This window comes from Psittacula echo (genome assembly GCF_963264785.1).
Source record: "Psittacula echo genome assembly, chromosome: 30".
NCBI lineage: Eukaryota > Metazoa > Chordata > Aves > Psittaciformes > Psittacidae > Psittacula > Psittacula echo.
This window is the reverse complement of record NC_137765.1, coordinates 558202-585077: the sequence shown is the minus strand read 5'-3', so window position 1 is coordinate 585077 and position 26876 is coordinate 558202. Positions and strand designations below refer to the sequence as shown.

The 26876-nt window shown below is 56.8% G+C and overlaps 2 protein-coding genes across 8 annotated transcripts in view; both read right to left on the bottom strand.

Annotated features, from left to right (window-relative positions):
- Positions 1 to 738: 738 nt before the first annotated feature.
- On the bottom strand, positions 739 to 12124 carry AKAP8L (A-kinase anchoring protein 8 like). Its single transcript, XM_080636160.1, has 13 exons — positions 10665 to 12124; positions 9978 to 10010; positions 9317 to 9548; positions 7173 to 7635; positions 6497 to 6620; positions 6022 to 6077; positions 5587 to 5623; positions 3668 to 3776; positions 2787 to 2928; positions 2485 to 2590; positions 2159 to 2289; positions 1730 to 1825; positions 739 to 1605 (listed from the first exon to the last, which is right to left on the bottom strand). Exons 1-13 carry the CDS (start codon positions 10675 to 10677, stop codon positions 1201 to 1203), a joined length of 1947 nt encoding a protein of 648 aa, XP_080492286.1. The 5' UTR covers positions 10678 to 12124; the 3' UTR covers positions 739 to 1200.
- A 144-nt stretch (positions 12125 to 12268) lies between these two features.
- Positions 12269 to 26876, bottom strand: part of WIZ (WIZ zinc finger) — a 38163-nt gene continuing 23555 nt past the window's right edge. For 6 of the 7 annotated variants that reach the window (XM_080636103.1, XM_080636107.1, XM_080636105.1 and 3 more), the window contains 8 exons: positions 26336 to 26701; positions 18659 to 18823; positions 17578 to 18075; positions 15747 to 16283; positions 14825 to 15355; positions 13669 to 14121; positions 12863 to 13055; positions 12269 to 12719 (listed from right to left, as the gene is read on the bottom strand). In XM_080636103.1, coding sequence (XP_080492229.1) covers positions 12560 to 12719; positions 12863 to 13055; positions 13669 to 14121; positions 14825 to 15355; positions 15747 to 16283; positions 17578 to 18075; positions 18659 to 18823; positions 26336 to 26701 — 2903 coding nt within the window. In that variant the 3' untranslated portion in view covers positions 12269 to 12559. The remainder of the gene's footprint in view (positions 12720 to 12862; positions 13056 to 13668; positions 14122 to 14824; positions 15356 to 15746; positions 16284 to 17577; positions 18076 to 18658; positions 18824 to 26335; positions 26702 to 26876) is intronic. The other variant, XM_080636108.1, reaches the window with a different exon arrangement.

The following is a 26876-nucleotide window of genomic DNA, read 5'->3' as shown; positions in this document are numbered from 1 at the left end:
AGGAGGCAACGGAAGCGAGATTCCCCTTGGCAGGAGCCGCATCCTCACCCGCCTCCGAAGCACAAGGTGCGAACACGAACGCCTCCGAGGCATCCCTTGGAGCTCTGGATCCTCCTCGTGCCTTTTCCAGCCTTCCAAGTGGGAATCGCGCTGCTCCGAGCTCAAACGCGCATCAAGCAGGACCCCGGGATCTTCATTATCCCGATAAAAAGAAGCTTCTAGGATTCACCTGAGATGTCCACCTGCAGGAGAAGGGGTGGCTGCTTGGGAAAGGCCAATGGGCAATGCCAGGATCAGGACTGTGTGTTTCCATGGATCGCCGTGGTGTGGAGGAGATGGAATGATCCCTCTCTTGATCCCACCTCGGTATTCCCAAGGTTTGAAGTCGGGAGCAGCCTTCACATTGGTGCTGAAACCTCCTTTCCCAGGGGAAAGGTCTCCTGTACAAAGAGTTTGTCAGGCAGGACGTAGGGTGGGCACATCCTTATCCCTCAACCCATCCTGCAGGGAAGCTCCTGGAATGGAAGCAGGAATGGCATGGAAACGCATCTCCTCATTCCAGGAAAGAGGATCCCTGCTCCAGGGGATGATGAACGGCTGCGGATGGGTTTACTATGGATGGAGAGAGGAACACAGCGAACCAGGACACGGCGTTCCCAGCCCGTTCCTAAGCTTCCAGCCTCTCCCAAGCTGCTCCAGGGCAGCAGAAACCAAGGCAGAGGCACAGGGAATGTCGGGACAGTCCCTTTTATCTCCACATTCACCTGGAAAATCCAAGTGGTTCACAAACACCACGACGCTGACACCACAGGATCCTTGGCACAATAAAACAGGGAGGGGGGATAGCGCAGCCAGGTGGGAGCCAGAGGCAGAGACTGGAAGCCCAGGGCAGAATTCCTGATATTCCCAAAGGGCCAAACCCCACTGCTGCTCAAGCCAAGGGGATGAGAAGAGGTTGCACAAAGTGCTCTTAGCTCCAACCCAGAGACCTCACAACCCCTTAGTGCCTAAACCCCAAGGTTTGCTTAAAACCCCCTCAATTACCCCCAAAATCACTTTACCGGGAAAGGCTCCCACTGCCTGTGGGAGTGGAGTGGGATGAGAACTTGGAATATGGTGCTATGGAATTCACGGGTACAGGTATGGTTTAAACCCCCCCAATACACCAGCTCTTTCCCACATCATTCCCCCCTCCAGAGTTTAATCCCCATCGTCCTCCTCCTCTTGTGCTGCAGCAGCTTCCTGGCTTCCCTCCTCATCTTCTACTGCCTGGTGCTCTCCTTCCTCAGGGAGGGATTCTTCCGGAGGCAGGGAATTCTGCTCCTCCACATTCCCTGCAGCCGATTCCAGCTCTGCTTGTGCTTGTGCCTCAGTTGTCTCTGTCCCTGTTTCTTCTTGCTCCTCCCCATTCCCAGCACCTTCTGCTTCCAGGTTCCCTTTGGCATCCTTGTTTTCCTCCTCTGGATTCTCCTCTTCCAGATTTTCCTCCTCATCCTTGTTTTCATCTGCTCCTCCTGCTCCTTCCTCCACATTCCCACTGGCTCCTCCTTCTCCTTCCTCATGCTCCTCTTTCTCCTCTGGGTCATCCGTGAAAGGATTCTCTCCCTGGGAAGAGAAGGCAAATCCTCATCTCCAAAACCCCCTTCAAGAGCAGCTCCCAGGCAATTCCAGCATCATGGAAGTGCTGCTTCCAGCCTGAGCCCATCCCAAGCCCCCCACCAACACCGACCTTGAGGTACCGCTCCAGCTTCTTACTGATGAGCTTGTTGTTGAGAATACTCCTTGCCACCACGAGCGAGGATTTCTTGGATTGCTCCATCATGGCCTGGATGGGAGAGGAAGAAAACCCACTCAGCTTTGCTCCTGAAGCCAGGAATTAGGCACAGCTCAGCAGCGGAGGAGGGAAACAGGGAAAAGCTCTGGGAAACACCCTGTAAATCATAGGATCATGGAATGGTTTGGGTTGGAAGGGACCTTAAAGCTCTTCCACTCCAAGCCCTGTCTAAGCTGGCCTTGAACCTTAGGAGGTTGCTGGAGCCACAAGGACATGAGGATTAACTCCAGCCTCTGCAAAGATGAGGATGAAGAAGAGTTCCTCCGGGATTTCAGGAATGGGAGGAACTAATCCCACCCTGGAAGCCTGGGAGCCCCAACTCACCCTGCGGTTGTGGTTGTGGTCGAGTGACTTCAGGTGTTTCTGGATGATGCCGTACTGCATGGGGATGAAGAGGTCGCAGGCAGCACAATGAGCGGCCTCCACCTTCTTGATGAAATGCTCCATGCCAACGTCTGGAAAAGAAGGGAGCGAACGGAAAATAGTCCAGGGATTTGGGCCGCGTGCCAGGTTCTACAGGTTCCTCTCTCTTCCCATCCCAATCACCTCTTCCCTTCCAAACCCAATCCCTCCCTACCCCTGCGGCCTCCTCCCTCCCAACCCCAAGCACCTCCACAAAGCAGCTCCTACCGCCAGGAGCAGGAGCTCACCTTGTGTAAGATCCTGGTCCCTGTAGATCTGCTGAATGACCGCGTTGATGTCCTCAAGCGCTTTACGGCGCTCCTCGGTTTTCCTTGTTTTATTGGCAACGTATTCCTGCAGGGAATATTTCACCTTAATCGTTGTAGCTTTACTACAACCTTCCTCCACCTTCTGCAGCAGTTCCCACCATGGTTACTTAGGGAAGCAGCTCAGGAGCTTTACAGCATCTCTAGGCTAATATGTGGTATTCTTACTAGTAAGGATCAATCCCCAAAGCGACCCAAGGCACAGACACGGATCCAGAGCCCACCTGGAGGAAATCCGCTGTTTGCTGAGGCAACTTGGTTCCAACAAACTTGAAGTGTTCCTTATGGAATTTGCTCTCCAGGTGACTGCTCATCTCGTCGTCGTAGAAGGTCCGGTATTTGCACAGCGAACAAACAAACTGGATCCTGTTGAGAGGGAAAAGAGCCCCAGATCCATCTTTCCTGCTCTATGGCACCACATTCCCACTGGATCGACTCCCTCCCTCTACTTAAAGGGGAGCAGATAAACTTATGGAGGTCTTCGACCCTTTGCATGTCCTGGGCTGCATCCCCATAGCATGAGCAGCAGGTCCAAGGAGGGGATCTCTGGTGAGATCCCACTGGGATGCTGCATCCATCTCTGGTGTCCCCAGTACGAGGACATGGAGCTGCTGGAGCAAGGCCACAGGGATAAGCCAGGGGCTGGAGCAGGTCCCACATGGAAAACATTGGGGCTGGAAAAGAGGAGCTGCGTGGAGACCTCAGAGCAGCTTCCAGTGATGAAGGGGGCTGCAAGAAACCTGGAGAGAGACTTTGGACACAGGATAGAGGGATGGGAAGAGAGGAACAGCTTCCAACTGGAAGAGGGAAGAGTTGGATGGGATATTGGGATGAAGCTCTTCCCTATGAGAGTGCTGGGACACTGGGATGGGCTGAATGGAGCAGGTTTGGCTGCCCCATCCCTGGCAGTGCTCAAGGCCAGCTTGGAGCAAGCTGCTCTATGGAAGGTGTCCCTGCCCGTGGTTTGGGACTGAATGAGCTTGAAGCCCCTTCCCAGCCCAAGGAAGAGCCAAAACACCAGGACAACCGGGAACAACAGGACGGAGCCTGGCTGCCTCCAGTGCCACCGCCACCAAAACCCCGGGATCCAGGCGGGAGCTGTTACCTTTCCACCATGCGATCCCGGTGCTTCTTCTTCTGCCTCTCTGGGGTCCTCTTGCCCGCCTGCAAGCGGCGCTTGATCTGGCTGATCTCCTCCTGGATTGTGAGAGCTCCTGAGCGGTGAGAGAGGAGTGGAGCTCAGGGCCCCACCTCACCAAAGGGAATGGCCCTGCAGGAGTTTAGGCAGGGAGGCAACCAAGCCCCACACAACCAGAGAGACCCAAATGGCAGATGGGGCATCCCCAATGGGAGATGGGGCATCCCCAGTGGGAGATGGGACATCCCCAATGGGAGATGGGGCATCCCCAGTGGGAGATGGGGCATCCCCAATGGCAGATAGGGCATCCCCAATGGGAGATGGGGCATCCCCAATGGGAGATGGGGCATCCCCAGTGGGAGATGGGGCATCCCCAGTGGGAGATGGGGCATCCCCAGTGGGAGATAGGGCATCCCCAATGGGAGATAGGGCATCCCCAATGGGAGATGGGGCATCCCCAATGGGAGACTGGGAGATGGGGCATCCCAAATGGGAGATAGGGCATCCCCAATGGCAGATAGGGCATCCCCAATGGGAGATGGGGCATCCCCAATGGGAGATGGGGCATCCCCAATGGCAGATAGGGCATCCCCAATGGGAGATAGGGCATCCCCAATGGGAGATGGGGCATCCCCAATGGCAGATAGGGCATCCCCAATGGGAGATGGGGCATCCCCAATGGGAGATGGGGCATCCCCAATGGGAGATAGGGCATCCCCAATGGGAGATGGGGCATCCCCAATGGGAGATGGGGCATCCCCAATGGGAGATGGGGCATCCCCAATGGGAGATGGGGCATCCCCAATGGCAGATAGGGCATCCCCAATGGCAGATAGGGCATCCCCAATGGGAGATGGGGCATCCCCAATGGGAGATTGGGAGATAGGGCATCCCAAATGGGAGATAGGGCATCCCCAATGGCAGATAGGGCATCCCCAATGGGAGATAGGGCATCCCCAATGGCAGATGGGGCATCCCCAATGGGAGATGGGGCATCCCCAATGGCAGATGGGGCATCCCCAATGGCAGATGGGGCATCCCCAATGGCAGATAGGGCATCCCCAATGGCAGATAGGGCATCCCCAATGGGAGAGGACAAGAGGTGATGGGTTCAAACTGAAAACAGGGAAGTTCAGGTTGGAAGTAATGAAGTTCTTCCCTGGGAGGGTGCTGGGACACTGGGATGGGTTGGACAGAGAAGGTTGGGATGCCCCATCCCTGGTGGTGTTCAAGGCCAGGTTGGACACAGGGGCTTGGAGCAAGCTGCTCTATGGAAGGTGTCCCTGCCCGTGGAACTGGATGAGCTTTAGGGTCCCTTCCACCCAACCCATTCCATGATCCTATAATTAGCACCACATGGACAAGTCTGGAAGGTGGGAGCAGAGGGAAGAACCACACAGAAAGCCTCCAACGTGGTTTCCCTGGAGCATCCCAGGACCACGTTTGTGCTGCCCATGGATGGGATGGGCAGCAAAAGCCCCCCCATGCATCCCACCAGGAGGTTTCTCCCCAGCCCTCCTGCTTCCCTCAGCTCCCTTCAGATATCCCAATGCTTCTCCAACCGATCCCATAACTCCAACCCAGGAAGCTCCATCCCAAACCACTCACCCCAAGTCAAGTCAATGGCACATGGGCAATCCAAGGTGGATCCCTACACCCCAGGCTGGGAGTTCACCAACCCACAAGGAGCAAGGGCTCCAGCTCCTCCCCTGGAATTCCTTATCCCAGAGCAGGCACAAAGGATGGGATTTGTCTGACTGAATGCAGCCGAGTGTCTTCCATGTCCCCGTGTCTGAAAGCTCTTCCCTGTTCTCTCCCATGGAATTGCCCTCTATGGGAAGGGGCTTTGCTCCATGTGGAGCTTTGGAGCACAGACACCACCTCACCTTTCTCCGCATCTTTTCCTTCTTCCTCTTCCCCTTCCTAGAAAGGGAATGTTGGGAAGTTAAAACCCAGAGAAGGGGATGGCTGGAGCCTGCTTTGACACCTCCCCCATCCCCAACCCTCCTGGCATTCCGAGCTCTGCATGGAGGAGCAGCATCCCCATTGGATCCGCCTGCTCCGTGGTCCCTTCCTGCAGGGACATCACACAGGAGAAGCCCCAACCTGCAGACCTCATCCCACCACACCAAAGGAGCTGGATGAGGGGTTACTTCATCCCCATGCAGTGACACAACCTAATCCCACCCTCTGGCATTCTCTACCAGACCTGGGGGTTTTGTTCCCCACCTGCTTTGGGAATAATGTGGGATTTCAAGGATCTGCTCTCACCAGAACTACAGCTTTTAATGATGCCAAAGCAGCCTGCAGGAGGTACTCACCCCTCTGGACCCCTCCTTCTCTTCTTTCTCTCCGGATTCTCCTTCTGTTCCCTCCTCTGGAAGGAACAAGAGAGTCAGCAAAAAGAGCAGAAATCATGGGATCAACCATGTTGGGAAAGCCCCTTGAAGCTCATCAGGTCCAACCTTTATCCCAGCAGTGCCAAGGCCACCACTAACCCATGGCACTGAAGACCTCAGCTCCATGGGTTGGGAACACTTCCAGCCTGTCCCAATGCCTGAGCATCCTTTGGGGAAGGAATTGTTCCCAATCTCCATCTAAACGTCCCCTGAGGCCGTTTTCTCTTGTCCCATCCCTTGGAAGCAGAGCCCAGCCCCATCCTGGCTCCATCCTCCTGTAGGGAGCAACAGGGTCCCCCTGAGCCTTCTCTTCTCCAACAGCTTTGCCACCACATGAAATCCATGGCACAATCCCAAACTGGCAAATCCCAGCCCCAGGAAGCTGCTCGGCTCCTACCATTGTCCGAGTCGGAGTTCTCGGAGCCGTCCGTCTTGGCTGCTCTGCTCTCGGGATCATCGGAGCTGTTCAGGAGCTTCCGCTTCTTCGTGCTGGGATCCTTCCTGAGCTTCTTCTTCTGGGGCTGGGAGAGAAGACGAAGGAGAAGAGGGATCCCCTTCCACTAGAGTAGGATGCTCCAAGCCCCATCCAAGCTGACCTTGAACAGGGATGGCTCATCCCAACCTTCTCCGTCCAACCCATCCTAGTGTCCCATCACCCTCACTTCCTTATCTCCAACCTGAACTTCCCTGTTCCAGTTAGAACCCATCACTCCTTGTCCTATCCGTGATGAAATTCCCTCTCCACATCCTTGGAGCCCCCTTCAGATCCTGGAAGCTGCTCTGAGCTCTTCACGCAGCTTCTCCAACCCCGATGTTGTCAACCCACCCCCCCCACCCCATAATGCAGGAGCTGAAGGCAGGAAGGGCTGCAACGTTCTTCCTGTCCTCAGGAAACCAGGACGTTGGGATTCAAGCACCCCACGTTGAATCAACTGAGCGCAACCTCCTTGTTCCGCTTAGGAGATACCATCCCCACAAAGCCAAACCACATGGAATTAGCACTTGCCAGTGTGCTGGAGGACGCATGGAGCTGTTGGGAATGATGTCCGGGAGGAGAAGACACAAACACTCACTTTATAATCCGAATCCCACATTTTCCAGTTCCTCCTCATGCGCTGCTTCATCATCCCTCCTCCATAGCGCATGCTCCCCTGGAAGCCTCGCATCCCTTGGAACATGCTGAGTTCTGGGATAATATTGTGGGAGAAGAGAGAAGGAAGCCTGGAGGAGCCGGGAGGACCCCGGGATCCCATGGCCTGCGGAGCCTCATTCCATTGTCCGCTCATCCGCCCGGGATACGCCGATGCCAAGGGCCTGTTGGTGCGGTTTTCCCGCCCCCAGTTCTGGCCCCGTTGCCCAAAGTTCTCCCGAGCTCTGCCCTGGAATTGCTCCCGGCGATTCCCATAGAAGCTGTCGTAGGGCCCCTCGTAGGAGCCGTCGTTGTCGTGCTCGGCCTCGCTGTAGTCGTAGCCGGGCCGATAGACGTCGCGCTCGGCCATGGAGGGCCTCGAGTCGTAGGAGTCGTAGGAGTCGTACCTGCGAGAGGCAGCAGGGAGGGACGGGGCTGGGGTGCAGCAGGAACCCAGCAAAAGCCACCAGAAAGCCATCGAAAGCCAAGAAAACCCATTAAAACCCGCCAAAACCCACCAAGAAGTCATCAAAAGCCACCAAAACCCACCAAAAAGCCATCAAAAGTCATCAAAACCCACCAAAAAGCCATCAAAAGTCATCAAAACCCACCAAAAAGCCATCAAAACCCACCAAAAGGTCATCACTAAGTCATCAAAAGCCACCAAAAAGTCAAAAGCCAACAAAACCCATCAAAACACAGGGAAACCCACTAAAAAGTCATCAAAAAGTCATCAAAATCCAACAAAACCCACCAGAAAGTCATCAAAAGCCAACAAACCCTATCAAAACCCAAGAAAATGCAGCAAAAAGTCATCAAAATCCAACAAAACCAATCAAACCCCAAGAAAACCTATTAAAACCCAACAAAAGTCACCAGAATCCACCAAAACCTAGCAAAAGTCACCAAAATCCACTGAAAACCAAGACACCCCATCAAAAACTCACCAAAATCCACCAAACCCTATAAAAAACTCACCAAAATCCATCAAAGCCTCACCAAAATCTACCAAAACCCAAGAAAATCCATCAAAACCTCACCAAAATCCACCAAAACTCACCAAAATCCACCAGAACCCATCAAATCCTAAGAAAACCCACCAAAACCCATGAAAACCCAGGAAAAGTCAGCAAAATCTACCAAACCCCATCAAAACCACCAAAATCCACCAAAACCTCACCGAAATCCACCAAAACTTACTGAAACCCACCAAAACTCACCGAAACCCACCAAACCCCAACAAAATCCATCAGAAACCAACAAAACCCATAAAAACATCACCAGACCCCACCAAAACCAGGTTTTTAGGTGTCTTTTTCACTCAATGAATGCCACTTGCCGTGGGCCAGGCCATGGAGCACCAAGAGGTGATGGCAGAGCCTCAAGGCTCCACTGATGGAGGAACCTTTGCTCCATGGGGGGGGTTGTACCCCTTCAGAGCAGTTTGGTCCTTCTGGCCTTGGAAAAGGAGGAATCATGGCATCATGGGATCAACCACGTTGGGAAAGCACCTTTAAGCTCATCCAGTCCAACCTTTATCCCAGCATGGCCAAGGCCACCACTAACCCATGGCACCCATGGGTTGGGAACACTTCCAGCCTGTTCCAATGCCTCAGCATCCTTTGGGGAAAGAATTGTTCCCAATCTCCATCTAACCCCCCCCCAAGGCCGTTTCCTCTTATCCCATCCCTTGGGAGCATCCCAGCCCCATCCTGGCTCCATCCTCCTGTAGGGAGCAATGAGGTCCCCAGTGCCCAGCACAAGGGGACAAACCCTGCACTGGTGCTGCTCCAGGCCAGGATGCTGCTGGAATCATTGGCTCCAAGCTCCAGTCCAGATCCTTTTCCATAAGGAAAACCAGCGCTGCATGGGGCTGGTGTTGGCCCAAGTGATTGGTTTAGGGCTCAACCTCATCCCACGGATCCAGATCCCTATGGAGCCCCTTCCCATTCCCACCCAACCTGGTATCATTGGGATGCTCTCCATCCCCTCATCAATGAGGACATGGAACAACCCCGGCCTTAACGGACACCACTGGGGTCCCCATCCCCACTTTTCCATAAGGAACAATGGGAGCACTGCACTCACCTGTCCCCAGATCCATAGTGCGCTCCCTGCATCGCATCCGTATCCATGTGGGACACCATGTCCAGGCGCTGGTTCATCTTCCCCAGGACACCCTCAGCACCCCCGGCGCCATCCGGATTCACGTCCACGTCCGAGCTGGCCATTTCCCAGGAGTTCGAAGTGGCCATTCCATAGCCGTAATTCCCAGAGTTATCCTGGCTGTAGCCATAGCTGTAACTGTAGCCCTCATAACCTGGACAAACAGGGATCACGGCGTCACTTCCAGCTTCCGCTTGGATCCGGAGGCCAAATCATTCAAACCAACTCCAGTTCCTCCTTATTCCAACCAGGAACCGGCTCCCATTGAGGGCATCGATTCCCTCATGGAATCCCACAAAACACAGCCACATTCCATCCTTCCCTCTGCTCCAGATGGGAATAAACCCATTGCCCCCAGCAGAGCTGCCATAAACCCCATTTTGGGTTAACACAGGGGTAACCAAGAGCCACTTCCGCATCCAATGGGATGAGGCTCTGGAGCACGTTTTCCACACGTTTTCGAGCAGAAAGGGATGGAAAAGCTTCTCCTCTTGCTAAAAAAGACAAGTTTTGGGGGGAAGCGACTCCAAAATCTCCAATTCTCTCCTTAAAACAGCTTTCCCATACAACTGCTATTACTTGCCTCTGTTTGTCCCGGAATTCCAGTCTCCATACCCTGGAATAGAATGGAAAAGCCATTCAATGAATCCGGCATTACCATGGATGGAGATTCCCGTTTCCCAGTGTGGAAATGGAACAGCGCTCCCGATAACCCAAAGAGGGGCCTCATCCTGCCCCAGCCTCAGCCCGGCAATGAGATGTCCCCACAATGACCCCGTCTGAATCCCAAACCGGGCTCCTGGGGATGAATCCACACTGGAATCCTTTGGGAAAGCACCAGCGGGAATAACCCCTGCTCCGATCCAAGAGGGAACAGGGACACAAGGAGGGGGTTATCCCATTCCCCGCCACACTGACATGGATCCCGCTGCGCGGAAGGTGGATACAGGGACGGGATGAGCCGGGAATGCGACATCCAAGGGAAGGGGGCGACTTCCAGCCTGATCCATGGGGATGTTCCCTCACGAACTCCCCTCACAAACCGGGGCTCATCCGTTCATTCCCGCCCTTTCCCTGTCCCCGCTCCAACCGGACACGCAACGGGAACGACCCCGTCCCGACGCAACGGGCAAAGAGGCCGCGATAGGAGCCGGGTCCAAGCCCTGACGGGACCGGAGCCGCCCCCCGGGCCCGGGGCTCCCTCCCACAGCGGCTTCTGCCCCGGGGCCCCGCGGGGCCGCGGCCGCCGCCATCTTGCGCCGCCGCTCACCCGAGTAGCTCATGATGGCGGCGCCGCCTCCTCCTGCGAGCGGCGGTAACGGCGCCGCGCCGGCCCCGCCCACCCCGCTCTCATTGGTCGGCGGCCCCGCCTTGCCGCGCCGCTATTGGTCCGGGCGGAGGGGGTGGAGCTCCAGGCCTCCCATCCCGTTGGTTGGTTGCAACGCGCTCAATGGGACGGGAGAAGCCGAGCGCTGATTGGTCGGCGCGGCGAGGGGGCGTGGCCGAGGAGCTCTGCCTCTCTCATTGGTCAGTTTTAACGCGGGCTGACACCCCACCCCCGCATGAGCCAATCGCGCAGCAGGCCGTTAGCCACGCCCCTCCCCGCCCCAGCGCTTGCTCCTATTGGCCCCCTCCTCGGAGGCTCCGCCCCAACCGCGTGGGGGCCGCGTGTCGGGAGCGGGCGCGTTGGCGCCCCCGCGCGGCTGCCCGAGGGCGTGGCCTCAGCGTGACCCCGTGACCCCATTCCCAGGGGTCAAAGCCACATCCAGGTCCCAATGTCCATGTGTCCTCATGTGACCCCATGACCCCAATCCCTGAGGTCAAGTTCCCATCCTGACCCTATGACCTCATTCCCAGGGGTCACAGCCACATCCCAACCCCATGACCCCATTCCCAGGGGTCACAGCCACATCCAGGTCCCATTGGCCAGGAGACATGGACCTATCCCAACCCCGTGTCCCCATTCCCAGGGGTCACAGCCACATCCTGCCCCTTTTCCCCCTTTAAACCACCCCAACCACCCCCCAATCCCGACCCCCATCCCAGCATTCCAGGCATCCAGAGACTGGGCTCTTCTCCCGGCTTCATTTCCAGAAGAATTTAATCCATCGTCCCACATTCCCGGGTACAGGAATCACCAGAAAATGTCCCAAAAAAACCTTGGAAATGAAATTAAAAAAAAAAAAAAAAAAAAAAAAAAAGAGAGAGAAAAAAATATTTATCCGTTAAAATTCCTCCTGAAATTCGGAAGTTTTTGGGAATTCCAAATAAAAATGAAGATTCCTTAGTCCTACACAAATCTAGAGCTTAAAAAAGTCAGGAAGTCTATGGAGCTAGACAAGGGAAAGCCGGGAAAACCGAAGGAATAAGAAAGCAACAGTGAAAAGTGGGGCTGAGCCAACTCCTCCCGGCGCCGCTGCGGCCCATTCCCGATGGGAACGCCGGGAACGTCACCCTTGGTGGAAGGGGGGGAGCAGGGTGAATCCCTTGGGATCCGTGGCTGCGGTGGAATGAAGCGGGAGGGAAGCGGCGGCGTTTCGGGGTGGGAAAAGGGGATTTTTGGGAACATGCAACCCCGGAATGGCGGGATTCCGACATCTACGTGAGACTAAAACTCCTCTTTTTGCCTATGGAAAAAACCAGGAATCCCAAAAATAATCGAATATACATTAACTCTAAAGGGTCATATACAAAATCCACAGCGTTTTCCGGGAACGTGGCTGCTCCCAACATTCCCTCCCCCCCCCCCCCCCCGACCCCCGGCTCCGGCTCCATCCTGCTGGAGGCGACACCGTTTGTTCTTTGGGTTAAAAACAACAAAACCAATGGATTTCGGGAATGAGGAAGGGGGAAAAGCCCCCCCCCGCCCCTCCCCATACTGAGTCGCTCCCAATAAGGTTGTCTCCCGTGGGATCACTGAGGGTTGTCTGGATCCATGTAGTGCTTGTGGCTGGGATTGTGTCGTCCCCCCCCCAGCTCATCCCCTTGGATATGGGGGAGCTCCGGAGGGGGCAAAGGCAGCGATCGCCCCCTCCCCCGCCTTTTCCCAACCATTTGACAAAACAGGGAATTATGGATGCGGGAAGGAGGGTGAGGATGTTCCGGCCACATCTGCGGTCACTTCCCGGTGCCGCTTCCCGGTGGAAGCCGGGATTTGGGCTGCGGTTACTGAGCCTCAGCCATAGCGGGAGGCTCGGGCTGGGGGGGGGCTTCTCCCCGTAAAGGATCCGCTTTGGAGAAATTCATTTCCAGGATGTGCCGCTGGAGATGCCGGACCCATTCCTCCTGGATGGAGAGGGGACCTTGGAATTCCACCTCGCAGAACCTATGGAAACACAGTGTCAGCTTGGGAATGGTTCCGGGCGGCATGAGGGGGCTCCCTAACAAAGGGAGATCCACACCGCCGGGAGCAGGGAAAGGCTGGGAGAAGAGGTTATCCCTATGGCTATGGATGTGGGATGCACCTACCGGCATTTGAGGGTGTAGATGTTCCCCACGAACTTGACCAGGGAGGTCTGGGGCGGGCGAGGGACCAGGGATGGGACTGGCCTCACCCGCGGCGGCGGCTGCCGCGTCTCCTCCATCTTCTGCTGGAATTCTGCTCCTTCCTCTTCCCGATGGATTGGAGTGTCCAGGGGCCGCGCCTGCCTCCGCTCGAACTCTGCCAGGAGGGAAAAGGTGGGAATGAGGGGGTTAGAGTGGGATGGGGGGCACTGAAACCAGCACGGCACCAGCGGTGTGGCCACTCAGTTCAGTTCCGCATGCGGGGAGAAGCCCCTGCTCATCACAGGGAACTGGGAAGAGGAGGAACAGGAACAAGAGGAGGAGGAAGAGAAGCAGGAAGAGGAAGAGAAGGAGGAAAGGAAGAGGAGGGACAGAAGGAAGAAAAGGAAACGGAAGGAAGAGCAAGAGGAGGAAGGGGAAGGTGAAGTGCAAGGGGAAGAAGAGGAAGAAGAGGAGGAGGAATAGGAAGAGAAAGGAGGAGGCGGAAAAGAGGAGGAGGAGAAGGAATAGAAAGAGGAGGAGGAAGAGGAAAAGAGGAGAAGGAAGAGGAGGAGGAAAAGGAGGAGGAGGAAGAAAGAGGACTGGAGGAGAAGGAAGAGGAAGAAAAGGAGGAGGAGCAGAAAAAGAGGAGGAAGAGAAGGAAAAGAGGAGGAAGAAGAGGAAGAGTCCCAGCTAAAAAAACCCCTGGCACTGCCGGGAATGGGCAGAGGGACCAGGCTGGGCTATTCCCGATGCCTCCCTCTGCCCTCTCCCAGCTCCTCCGGACTCACTGTTGATGTTGGAGCGCTGATGCTCCTCCAGCTTCACCAAGGAGAGCGGGGATGTGATCATGGGCCGCTCGCCACTGCTTCCCCCATCCAGGATCTTCCCGGCCTCGCCGTGAGCCAGCTCTCCCGTCAATCCCTTGCTCAGGAACGCCATGCCCCCGGCCTGCAGGCTGAGCGGCACCCGCCGCGCGCCGCCGTCGTGGTGGTGATGGTGATCCCGGGAATGCGAGGAGTTCCGGAATTTCTTGGTGAAGGGGCGTCCCCCTTGGATGTAGCTCCGGTAGGCGCCGGCTTTCTGGGGCCGGTGCCGGATCCACTCGCTGAGGGTCTCGATGGGGGACCCGTTCACGCACCATTCGGTGACGCCGAACTGCCGCAGGTGGGCCCGCGCGTGGCTCGCCAGCGCCTTGCGGTTCTCGAAGTAGAGGCCGCAGAGCTCACAACAGGCTTCGCCGGCTGCGGGCAGGGAAACAGGGATGGGATGGAATGGGATGGGGTGGGCTTCAACGCGCTGCCGTCCGCTAGAGCATCCCAACCTTCTCCATCCAACCCATCCCAGTGTCCCACATCCTCACTTCCTTCTCTCCAAGCTGAGCTTCCCCTGTTGCAGTTTGAACCCATCACCCCTTGTCCTATCCCTGATGAAGTTCCCTCTCCACATCCTTGGAGCCCCCTTCAGACCCTGGAAGCTGCTCTGGGGTCTCCATGCAGCTTCTCCAGCCCCAATGTTCTTCCATATGGGAGCTGCTCCAGCCCCTGCTCATCCTGCTCCGGCCTTGCTCCAGCAGCTCCATGTCCTCATATTGAGGACACCAGAGCTGGATGCAGCATCCCAGTGGGGCCTCAAGAGAGCACAGGGGCAGGATCCCACCCTTGGACCTGCTGCTCACGCTGTGAGGATGCAGCCCAGAACATGAAGGGGTTGAATGGGACACAGCTGGGATGCAGCACAGAACCTGTTCCCCCTGCTCTGCCCCTCCATGGGTCTGAAATTCCCCTTTTCCAGTCTTTCCTATGGGCCTGGTGCCCCCACGAAGGAGGCGAACTTGGATCAGGGGAAGCAGCCACCCCAAACCAACCCACTCTGCCCCTATTCCCAGCGCCCACCCACCACATCCCAAGGGCATTCCCATTGCGCTTCCCCGCACCCCACACTCACACGTGTGCGCGGGTTTGTCGTGCACGGCCTTGGCCTTGAAGGGCAGCTCGGTCTGGATGAAGCTCTTGTGCTTGATGTCGCCGTGAGGACCCAAGCGCTCCTCCTGCAGCGGCCGCTTGGCCGCCAGCGGCGTCAGGAACCCACCTTGGCCTTTGCTGGTGAGAGGTGACAGCGACAGCTCCCGGCTCAGGCTGGAGCTCCCGGGGCCCGGCTTCCCCGGCCTCCCACCTAAAGGAGCCAGGGTCATTCCCTGCAGGATTTTCCCGGGGGATTTAGGCTCCAGCCCTTCCTCCCCGATGCCTTTGGGAGGTTCGATGGTGGCAGGGTGAGGTTCCTTCTTGATCACGCACGGCTTGGCTTTCTTCTTGAGGATCTCCCGCAGGGTGTCGATGGGGGAGCCGTTGACCGACCACTCGGTCACCCCCATCTGCCGCAGGTGGGAGCGAGCGTGGCTGGACAAACCCTTGCGGTTCTCAAAGTATTCCCCACAGAACTCGCAGCGGATATCCCGCACCGGCTCCGCTCGGGAAGCTGCGGAACACACCAGGGATCAAGGGGGAGAAGAACCACGTGGAAGCCTCCTCTTCCGCTCCTTCCCAGCCCCAGTGATGGTTCCTCAACACCTTAACCACGTGAGAGATGCTGTGGGGTGGACCAGAGCACCATAGGGAGCCATCAGCCCTCCCAAAGTAAGGTAGATCCTGGGGTTCCATAAGGGAGCATGGTCCCACTCAGCCCCACAGATAGAACAAGGGGACAACGATGGACCTTGATCCCACTCAGCTCCAAAAATGGGGCAAGGGGACAACTATGGACTTGGATCCCACTCAACTCCACAGATGGGACAAGGGGACAACTATGGACACTTTGATCCCACTCGGCCCTGTGGATGGAACAGGGAAGGTGGTAACTGTGGACTTACAGAGGTTCAAAGGAGACATATCCTCTCGCGGAGGCCAGGCTTGGTCGGATGGATGAGGTTCTCCATGGAGTCCTCCTGACATCATCTCCCGCTTGATTTCCACCCTCAGGTGATCTTGTTTGAGTTTCTTCTGCAAGGAGGGAGGAGAAAGGCCTGGAAACATCTTCCGGGCAGTGGGAGGTGGGGACGAGGTAGGAGATTGCCCCATGGGGCTGCCGGGTTGCTGGACCTTCTTGGGGAGGGTCGGGATGTGAAGCTCTCCGGGCCCACGCGCTTCCAAGGATCCCATGGTGCTCAGGAGGCTCTTGGCCATGGCTTTCTGGCCGGGAACGCCGGGATTGGAGGCGCTGCTCCGGGGTTGGGTCCTGCGCTTGAGGATCTCCCGCAGGGTGTCGATGGGGGAGCCGTTGACGTACCACTCGGTCACCCCCATCTGCCGCAGGTGGGAGCGAGCGTGGCTGGACAAACCCTTGCGGTTCTCAAAGTATTCCCCGCAGAACTCGCAGCGGATATCCCGCACCGGCTCCGCTCCCGAGGCTGTGGAGACAGGGAAGCAAGGAAGAAAGGCGTTACACAACAGACGGACACATTCCAGGGAGGCAAGGGTTATGGGATGAGGTTCAACAAGGTCTTTGAGGGGAGGGAGGGCATCCCAATGACACCAAGCTGGGGGGGAATGTGAAGCTGCTGGAGGGGCTCCAGAGGGATTTGGATCCGTGGGATGAGGTTCAGTCCCAAACCTGCCACTTGGGCTACACCAATCCCATGCAGTGCTCTCCAGGCTTGGGGAAAAACTCATGGAAAAGGAGCTGGGGGTGCGGATTGATGGAGCTCAACTTGAGCTTAGAGCCAAGAATTCCAGCAGCATCCTGGCCTGGAGCAGCATCAGTGCAGGGCCAGGGCAGGGACTGTCCTCCTGTGCTGGGCACTGGGGACCTGATTGCTCCCTACAGGAGGATGAAGCCAGGACGGGGCTGGGCTCTGCTCCCAAGGGATGGGACAAGAGGAAACGGCCTCAAGCTGCTCCAGGGGATGTTAAGATGGAGATGAGGAACAATTCCTTCCCCAAAGGGTGCTCAGGCATTGGAACAGGCTGGAAGTGTTCCCAGTTCACATAGCTGAGGCCCTCAATGCCACTACCATATCCCAGAGGATAAACACAACCATCATCGTTGTGTTGGGATGGGGATTTGAGGCAGATTCCTGCCTGGAATTGGGGCAGAGCCACACCAGCAGTTCCAATCTGCATGGAAACGGAGGCTCCAGCAGGATAACTGCATGTGGAGGGAGATGGGCACAGGCAGGCCTTGTCCAGCCTCTCCTAGGCTCTGTGTATCCATTCCCAATGGTGGGAAGAGCTGTCTGGGGCTGTAATTCCTACCCTGAGGTGGGATTTTGGGAGCTGCTGAAGTGATGCTGGGAAGAGACCTATGGAAATGAGGGAACTATGGAGAGAAGGGACTGATGGAGAGGAGGCATCTATGGAGAGGAGGAACCTATGGCAAAGAGGGACCTATGGAAAGGAGGAACCTATGGAAAGGAGGGTTTTCCACACCAGCCAAACCACAGCCTGGACAAGCCAAGGGAATTGAAGCAGGAGAGAGATGTGAGGAGCTCACAGGGCAGAGCCAGCGGTTTTCCTGAAATCCCAATGGGAACAGCCATTGAACTGTGCCCTCCAAGAGTCACAACCAAGCCGCCCTCATCAACTGGCATGGGTATTCCCAACCTCCGGCTCCTCCTGGCTTGGCAGCAGCAAGGATGGGAGAAGCCGTGCTTTTCCCTACCCCGATCCCCCCAGGAAACAGGGAGCAAACAAACCCAAACTCACTCAAATTCAGGGGTCCTTCCTCATCCGCCTGTGGCCACTGGGCATTGGGGGAGCTCTGCAGAGGGCTCAACGACAGCTTGGAGCTCTTCTCCTCAGGGTTCTTTGGGGACGGGGACCCCGAAAGAGCTGCTGGCACCTTCTTAAGGATGGGAGATCCCGGTTGGGAAAGGCTTTTGGAGAAGCCAGGAGGAGATTTGATGGCTTTGTTCACAGGCCCATCCGTCGGGCGCTCGCCGCCTTTGCCAAGCGCCAGGAGCGTGGGGCGAGGGGATGCGGTGCTGGCCTCTTTGGGGGGTTTCTTGCCCAGGGGAGGAGCGATGGGGCTGCCGTCGGGTTTGCTCTTCTGCTTCATCAGTTCATAGAGCAGGTCGATGGGAGCCCCGCTGCTCTCCGACTCGGCCACGCCGAGCTGCCGGAGGTGCGAGCGCGCGTGGCTGGAGAGGCCTTTGCGGGTCTCGAAGCAGGCGCCGCACACCTCGCACGTGGTGAGGTTCTGGGCTGCAAACAGGAGGGAAAAGAGGGAGAAAGGAGGAAATTGGGGTGTAAACGTGGTGGGAAGCACAAGGAACAGGATCTGGCCATGCTGGTTTATCCCCCCTCAAGGGGGTTTTCCCACCCCAAGCCTGGTTTTGAACATGAAATTGGTGCTGAGCTGGAAAGAGCAAGGAAAAGAGGGAGAAATGAGGAAATCAGGGGGTAAATGTGGGGGAAGCACAAGGAACAGGATCTGGCCATGCTGGTTTATCCCCCCTCGAGGGGTTTTTCCCACTCCAATCCTCATTTTGGACATGAAACAGCTCCGTGCACCCCTACACGGGCAGAAATAACACAGGGAAGAGCGAGTGTTGCTGTGGGAGGAGCAGGATCACTGCTCTGAGGTGGCAAGAGGCTGGATTCCCTGTTTTCCAGGTGGGTTTGGAAGCTTTGCCCACTATTAGTGACCTGCAGGCAGGCTCCAAAGCTCACCAGAGAGGGATCCCCAAGAGATCATTTAAGGGAATGTTGTTAACTGGGATGGGAAGGATGGATTGAGGACAAGGAATTGAGGCAAAATACTCACTTTTTGGGTCAAAATACTCACTTTTGGGGTCCTGAGGCTCTGCTTTGCTGCCGGGTGGCTCAGGAGACACTTTGGTCCCTATCCTGGCGGGGGATGGATCCAGCTGCCCACTGGGAAGGCTTTTTTTTGGGAGGGGGGGGGAAGCCACCTCCATGGCCACCAGTTCTTCCTCTTCCGGAGCCAGGACTGTGGAGAGAAGGACATTGTCACATCCTAAGGGTGGGAATGGCCTCAAGGGACATGGAATTGAGGAGGTGGCTTTGGTACATGAAGGTTTCAGCTGTTCCGGAGTCTGGGAATAGCAGGGAACACCATTGGCATGGCAGCGACCTGCCCAAGGGATTTGGGGTGCTTGGGGACAGTGGGAAGCGGAGCAATGGTGGCCATATCCCTGCAGAGGGGGGACATGGTGACAGGTCCCTCATGGGACACATGAAGGTGGTATCATCAAGGGGGAACAAGGACACAAAGGTGGCATCCGTCTGCAGGCGGATGGAGGGATGGATGGAGGGAGGGAGGGATGATGGATGGATGGATGGATGGATGGATGGATGGATGGATGGTGGCAGCTCCATGGGGAAGGGGACACCAATGGCGGTAGCTCCCTGTGGGAAAGGGACCAGGACGGTGGCAGATCCCTATGGGAAGGGTACAAGGATGGTGGCAGCTCCCTACGAGGACAGGGATTTTGGCAGCTCCCTATGGGACGGGGACAGGGATGGTGGCAGCTCCATGGGAAGGGGACAGGGACAGAGGCAGCTCTACGGGAAAGAGACAGATGGTGACATCTCTATAGGAAGGGGACACCAGTGGTGGCAGCCCCCTATGTGAAAGGGACAGGGATGGTAGCAGCTCCCTATGGGAAAGGGACAGGAATGGTGGCAGCTCCCTATGGGAAAGGGACAGGAATGGTGGCAGCTCCCTATGCGAAAGGGACAGGAATGGTGGCAGCTCCCTATAGGAAAGGGACAGGAATGGTGGCAGCTCTATGGGAAAGGGACAGAAATGGTGGCAGATCCCTACGGGAAGGGGACAGGGATGGTGGCGGCTCTACAGGAAAGGGACAGGGATGGCAGCCGCTCTATGGGAAGGGGACACCAATGGTGGTGGCAGCTCCCTATAGGAAGGGGACACCAATTGTGGTGGCAGCTCCCTATAGGAAGGGGACACCAATGGCGGCAGCTCCCTATGGGAAAGGGACAGGAACGGTGGCAGCTCCCTATAGGAAGGGGACACCAATGGCGGCAGCCCCCTATGGGGACAGGGATGTCGGCAGCTCCCTATGGGAAGAGGACAGGGATGGCAGCAGCCCCCTATGGGGACACCAATGGCAGCAGCTCCCGCAGCGGGTGAAGGCCGCCCTCCGCCCCTCCACACCCGGGGGCAGATCGGGGGCAGCCCGGCCCCCCCCCCCCCGAGACCCCAGTTCCCCCCGGGGGCGGTGCCGGTTTTGCACCCCCCACCCCGATCGTGTCGTTCCCCCGTCCCGCAGCGGTGACAGGAACCAGGTGCGGCCCGCAGCGAGCGGCCAGGCCGGGCCGCTGGGAGGACCCGCGGAGGGGATGGGACAAAGCGAGGGCCGGGGTACGGACAAAGGAGGGCGGCGGCCCGCGGACAGCGGCCTCGGCGGGGCCTGCCCCGGTCCCCTCCGCCTGCCCCGGGAGCCGCGGGCTCGGCCCGGGCCTCGGGGCCGCTGCGGCGGCGGGGAAGGGGTGGGGGGGGGGCGGGATGGGGGGGGCCGCGGGTGGGCCGGGGCTTGGCGGGGCGGGGCGGGCGCAGGGGGATGGGGGCTCACCCGGCTCGGGCGGCGCCTCGGGCTCGGGTTCGCCGTCCCCGCCCCGGTCCCGGTCGCGGGGTCGCGGCGGCGCCGCCGCTTTTGTCACTTTGGGCTGCGAGGAGGTGGAGGCCGCCATCTTGGCTCCGGCACATGCGGGGCGGCCGCCAGGGCGGAGGGCCGAGCGCCGAGCAGCGCGGCCGCCAGGGCGAGAGGGCGAGCGCCGAGTGCAGGCGGCGAAGAGAAGGGGGGGGTGGTTCGCTTCCCCCTCATCCAACGGAGCGTTTCCCATCCCAACGCGGGTCATTCCCGTTCCCAAGGGATGGGATGAGCCCGTCCAGCATCACCCGGATACAGAGGGAGAAGGAAAAGGCCACCTGAGGCCGTTTCCAGCCTCCCACCTCTGCCACAGCCACTGGGCTTGTATCCAAAGCATGCCAAAAAGAAGGAATTCTGCGCAGAGGGATACAGGGATACCAGGCACCCTATGGCGCTGCCACCCCTCCTCATCATAGACAACACGGCTTCAGCCCCGAAGAGACAACAGTCCCCTACAGAAACCAGCTGAGAACTCCAGGGTTTTGGGAAAAGACATGGGAATTACAGAACTCCCAGTATTCCCGAATGGAGAAGGGAGATGCAGCCACAGCCAAGAGCAACAAGGACGAGCCCCGTTGGAAAAGGGAGGCGCTGCTGGAGCACAGAGAAGGGAATGTGCTGTGGACCAGCTGGACCGGATGATGCTGAGGGTCTTGCCCAACCTGGTTCATTCCATGATTCCCCAACTGGCCCAAATCCTGACTTCTTTAGGGAGATCCAAAGCCCGCAGCGGTACCCAGGGGCTCAGCGACAACACCGAGGGTCCCATCCCTTTGGGTGCTGAGGTGACCCTTGTGGGGTATCAGAGACCCAGGAGCCCTCATTCTCCATAGAAAAGAGGGAGAGAAAAGCCCTTTGCAGTGGGAAAGGCTCCGTTATCCTGGAATTCCAGGGCTGCCAATGGTGCTTCCGAGCTGCGGAGCAACTCATTCCTAAACTGGAGCCAAATCTTCCAGAGGAAGATCCACAGAGCAGGCTCTGGGAAGGCCGGGCCAGGCGGGAACGCTGCCTGCTGGCTCCATGCGGGATGCGGGTGGAAGCATCTGTCTCTGCTGGCCAGGCTGCAGCATCCACAGCCAGTTCCCCGGCAATGGAGGAGGGGTTGCCAGGTCTCTGTCAGGCTTTGGAGCCATGGAATCACTTTAACCTTGGAGCCATGGAATCACTTTAACCTTGGAGCTATGGAATCACTTTAACCTTGGAGCTATGGAATCACTTTAACCTTGGAGCTATGGAATCACTTTAACAACGGGGCCTCAAGTTCCTCTTTCCTGCCCTTAAAACCTCTCCTTGGCTTAAAGGAGCTGGAGCCAAAGCCACCACCAGGAGGAGGTGGTCACAAGGAGTCGCTGTAGTAGGAGCTGCTCCTTTCTCCATTGGAATCTAGCTTGGGATTTGGCTGGTTTGAGCCCCATGGGGGTGCTGCACCCATCCCAACACCATCCCCTTGTCCAGCACTTCCAAACCAGCTCTTCCCATTGGGAAAGGGACGATTCCGATGCTGAAATGAGGTTATTGTGCCCATCTGCCTTCACGTGCTCCTCCCTGTGCTGAGACCTGGTTGAGACGTCTCCTGGGGCCAAGTGGTGAAAAGGGAGCTGCAATTGAGGCTAAAAACCATAGAAATGACAATATCCAGGGCAAAAATCCCACCTTCTCCCTGTGGAAAGGGAAGGAGGAGCCCAACGTGAGCTTCTCCCTAACCTGGAGCACGAAGTAGGTCAGGAGCACAGCAGAAGGGAGCACACTGACCTCCAGCTCAACAGGATGCGGCCCTTAAGGGACCTGACCTGGCTTTGAGGTTGGCTTTGCTGGCACTGGTTTGCTATAAGTGACCTTCGGCTGCACTTAAAGCAGGCACCATGGGATGGGAAGGAGGAGGAGAAGGACAAAAGGCCACGGCCACAAAGCATCTTGATGCCTTCATGTGGAAGGAAAGGTCAGGATGGAACCGGAGCCACGCTGGGGTCTTTGCTCTCGAGTCAAAGCATTGAGGAAGAAACAAGGCTCAAACCCCTCTAAAATCCATCCTAAACGTCCCATTCCAGCCCTGTGGAAGCACCTTCTCCTCGTGGTGTCCTCCAGGCTCAGGCTGGGCTCGGCTCCATCCCAGCACCACAATGTCACCAGCTCCCCCAGCCTGGCTAAGGAGAGGTGGGAGAAGGAATCAAAGGGGCTCTGCGGTGCCAGACTCAACCAGGTTGGAAAAGACCTTTAAGGGGACACAAGGGAAGGGCCTAAAGCTCCCCAGGGAAGCTCAGATTGTCCATTAGGAATGAGTTCCTTATGGAGAAGGTGGTCAGTGAGCTCCCAAGGGATGAGGTGATGGCCCCAAGCCTCTCAAGAAGAGTTTGGGGAATACTCTTAGATACTGGCTTTAACTTTAAGGTGTGGAGTCAGGATTTAGGATCCTTGTGGCTCTTTTCCAACCCAGATCCCAAGCATCTTTCTTCCTGCAAAGAGAGGAAGAGGATGCTCTTCAAGGCAGGACCTCGAGCATGGAGACATCTGAGTCCTCACCTAACGCTCAACAGGAGCATTAGGGAATGATGCTGGAGAATCATTCCCTAAGCTTATGCTTTCAGCCAACCCTCTCCTAAACCCGCTGGATGTGCTCCAGAAGGAAAGCCTCCATGTGAGCAGGGAAGTCAACCAGAAAAGCCGTGTTTGCTCCCATTCCTAAGGGAGGAATCCAGGAGACCTGGGCCAGGAAAGGAGAGGAGGAGCTGGATGGTGCAGGCTGTGAAAGCAAGGTGAGGCAGGCAGGGAGGAGAGCTGTGAGAGGATGTGATTGCCCAACACTTCCCAACGCCTGCCAAGAAGCACCACGTGCTCCCGAGGTGCCTGCCAAGAGCTTGGGAGCCAGGAGCTGCACAAACAGCCTCGGGAAGGAGCCAAGTTGGCCTCGGAGGAGGCGGCTGCAGCAGCAGGGCACAGCTTCACCCGGCCCAGCACACAGGGGAAGGCCCTAGGGACACAGCAGCCCCACTGGGGACGGTGCAGGAAGGGGATGTCCCATAGGGAAGCAGCAGGAAGGAAGGGTTGAAGATGTTTAAGGTGCTCAGAACCAAAGCAGAGTGAAGCTCAGGGGGGACAAGAGCTGAGCTGACCCTTCCCTGCACAGCAGGGCATTGAGTGTGGCACCCAAAGGGTGAACCACACTGATCCAGGGTCTAAAATCATCCCCAAGAAGAGGACATCGGAAGCTGTGGACCTCCAGAAGAGCATGAACTGGGGGGGTTTGCTCTTGTGGGTAAGAAGGAATGGATGTAAAGCCTCAGAACACCAAAGATCCCACTGGGTGCCTAAGGGTGATGGCAGCAGAGGCACTGAGGATGATGGTGGAGCCAAGTTGGGGTTGGTTTAGGTACTATGGACTTGCTTGGCAGCCATAGGAGGGAGCAGGTAAGGATGTGAGACCGCAAAGAGAATGAGTGTGTGTTAAACCTCAGAGTGCTCCTTTCTTCCTCATTGAGCAGCTCCAGGAAGGGAGAACTTCCCCCCATGGGGCCATTTGGTGTGCCCAGATTGCACCATCACACTCCAACTCAACCTTTGGGATTCCTTAAGGATCTACCTATATCCTTCACCCTTACCAGCTATGGAGGCACCTTGCAAGAGCAGCAGGGACCTGCTGGCTCTTTGCAGGGCTGGATGGGGAGAGGAAGGAAGCAGGAAACTGCCTGCAGATGTTGAGCTGAGACAGCAGCAGCATTGCTGCTCCCGCATGGAGCCGCTGGTGTGGAGCCACCACCATGAGATCCTCCTCGATAGAGCTTCCTAATGGCCTTGATCACCTTAGTGTTGCTTAAAAGCCTCTATACACAAAGGAATTGGTGCAAAACATGAGCAAGTGACTAAGGGTGTCCTTCAGGATGTTTCATGGGGGATTTAAGGAGACACAGGGACAATCTGGGCTTGAAATCCAGCTAAAACCCTGCCAGCTACTGACTGGGCATCCCCCATTCCCAAACCTGTTCCCTGTTTACCCAACTGCTTCCCAAAGCCAAACCCAAAGCGAGAGTTGAATAAATACTCCCGTGGTTGCAACAGAGAGCACGTGGATGCACCACGTGGGGCTGGGAGCAACCCAAGGAGGAGTTCAAGTCCCCTCCAGGAGCTTGGGAGTGGAACTAAGAGGCTCCAGGCTTGGATTTGAATACAAAAGCCACCCGGAGTCACTGTCTCCACGTGGTTGCAGTGCACACGTGGGTCACACAACAGGTTCCTGCTCTGGGGAATCTGAAGCCTTCCCAATTTCCATGTTTTCTTGGTAAAGACACAACCAAGGGGATGGGGAGCACGGGAGTTTAAATCCAGGAGCACAGCCTAAGGGGAAAGCTGAAGAGCTCTGGCTCTTGTGCCCATCCCTCATGTCTATCCTCAACCATATCCAGGTTTCAACACAACACTGGAGCAAAGCTTGAATTCAGCTCCTCACATCAAGCTCTTAACTCAGCTCCTTTCACTTCTGGGAGTAAAACTGGGAATCGTCCAATTCCCAACCCCATTTCTCGCACCAAACCCCCACTGGCATCTCCAGATGGGCACAGCGAGGAGCAGGAGATACTCCCATCACAGGCTGAAACCTTCGGGGTGCCACTGAAGTGATGAGCAAGATCACGGTGCAGGATGTGACCCATTGTTGCCCCCTAACCCTCCCTTTGGGGCCATTTGCTATTAGATCTGCCAGTTACGAACTGCATGAACCAAAGGGTGGCCCCAAGATACTTCCCACCCTTTTTTGCTAGCAAAGACCCAAGCCCTGGCTCTTCAAACAGCACCACTACCCTGAACAACTCGATCCAGGGAATTCCAGCCACCAGGAGACCTCACTCTTCTCAGGCAATAGGCACAGGCAGCAGGATCATCAGCTGAGCCCTCCAAACACCTCCCCTTGGTATCGACCTCAGGCTGGCAGCTCTTCATCCTCTCAGGTTTGTGGTACCAAGAGAAAAGAATTGAGGGGGAGGATTTGGGTTCATTTGTGTTCATTATGCTCCAGACTCATCCCAAAGAGCAGCCAAAGTCACATGGAGCTGTCTGGAGAGCCGGGATTACAGGCTCTTTGGAATGCCAATTACAGCCAAATAGCTTCTCGCTGCAGGGGTGTCTCTCCCATAGGATTAGGCTGAGTAGAACCCTAATGAGAAGCTCCTTCAAGGACTTCAAAACACTGCCAGGAGCACCAAGTGTCACGAGGTGGTTGGAATTCCCAATACAAGGTTTTAGGCTTTGGAAGCTTCTGATGCACACTCAGGTTTTGGAGCTTGGAAGCTGGTCGGGACAGGCTCAGCTCTGGGATAGATAAACCTGTTTGAATGGTTTGGAGCTTCACTGCTGGAGGGGGAGCAGCTCAGACCCAAACCCACTTGGGAAGGAGCTTTTATGGTCCTTGCCCCTCCTAGGAACACCTATGGAAAACAAGGAGTTGCTGGGGGAACACAGATCCCAAACCAGAGGTTGCATCCTGCATGGATGAGTGCCACCAGGCTGGACTGGCACCAGTGACCACACTCTTCTCCCTTTCCTCCAGCCTGTGATTGGAGAAGCTTTAGGGGCTTCCCAACTGGAAACCTCATTCCTAAACACAACCTTTTCAAAGGACAAAGCCTGAACATCCAAAGCACGACTCCCTGCTGGAATGTGAGCTCTCCATGAGCCAGCACTGCCTGGCCCTCTCCTCTGCCGGCACCTCCATCCCTCTGCCCCCAGACCAGCAGCAGACAGGACACAGCATCAGTAACCCCAGCTTACACCAGTTCAACCCTTCTCTGTAGATACCCACCCTCCAGCATGGGTTTGGGGCTTGCACGGACACTCACCATCTCTGTAGGACTGCAGGGACTCATCTCCCCAGGATGTGGGAAACGGGGACAAAGGAGAACGCGGAATGCTGCTCTCAGACATGGGGGTCATGCTCTTGCGAGGCCCGAAGCCATGAGCTTCTCTCTCTCTGCTCGGGGATGAAGGCTCCGCTCCCATGGCCGCCTGCAGCATCGGATGCTCCGAGGAGTTGGCCAACAGCTCCTTGAGGATGTTAATGGGCGAGATGGTGAGTTCCCAGTTGGTGATCCCAAAGTCTCTCAGGTGGGCTCTGGCGTGGCTGGAGAGACCGGCGCGTGTGTCAAAGCCAGCACCGCAGAACTCGCACCGCATCAGGCTGAAGGTGCTGGGGTCGAAGTTGGCAACTGCGGGAAGAAGGGGACAGAGTCAGTGACACCCGGGACGAGCCCGTTCTGATGGTGGTTACTGCACCCAGGCCAACACGGTGCCGTGGCCACCACGGTTGTGGTGGGGCACAGCTCCATACGTACCCAAGTGGTGGTGGGAGGAGGGCAAGAAAAGAGGGGCACGGTGAATTGA

Bases quoted from the DNA above. Each gene is read 5' to 3' on its own strand.
- AKAP8L (XM_080636160.1), bottom strand. The intron at 6,078-6,496 runs GTAGGAGCCGAG...TGTTCCTTCCAG, and splicing joins GAACTCCGACTCGGACAATG to AGGAGGGAACAGAAGGAGAA. The intron at 3,777-5,586 runs GTGAGGTGGTGT...CTCACCGCTCAG, and splicing joins AGGAAAAGATGCGGAGAAAG to GAGCTCTCACAATCCAGGAG.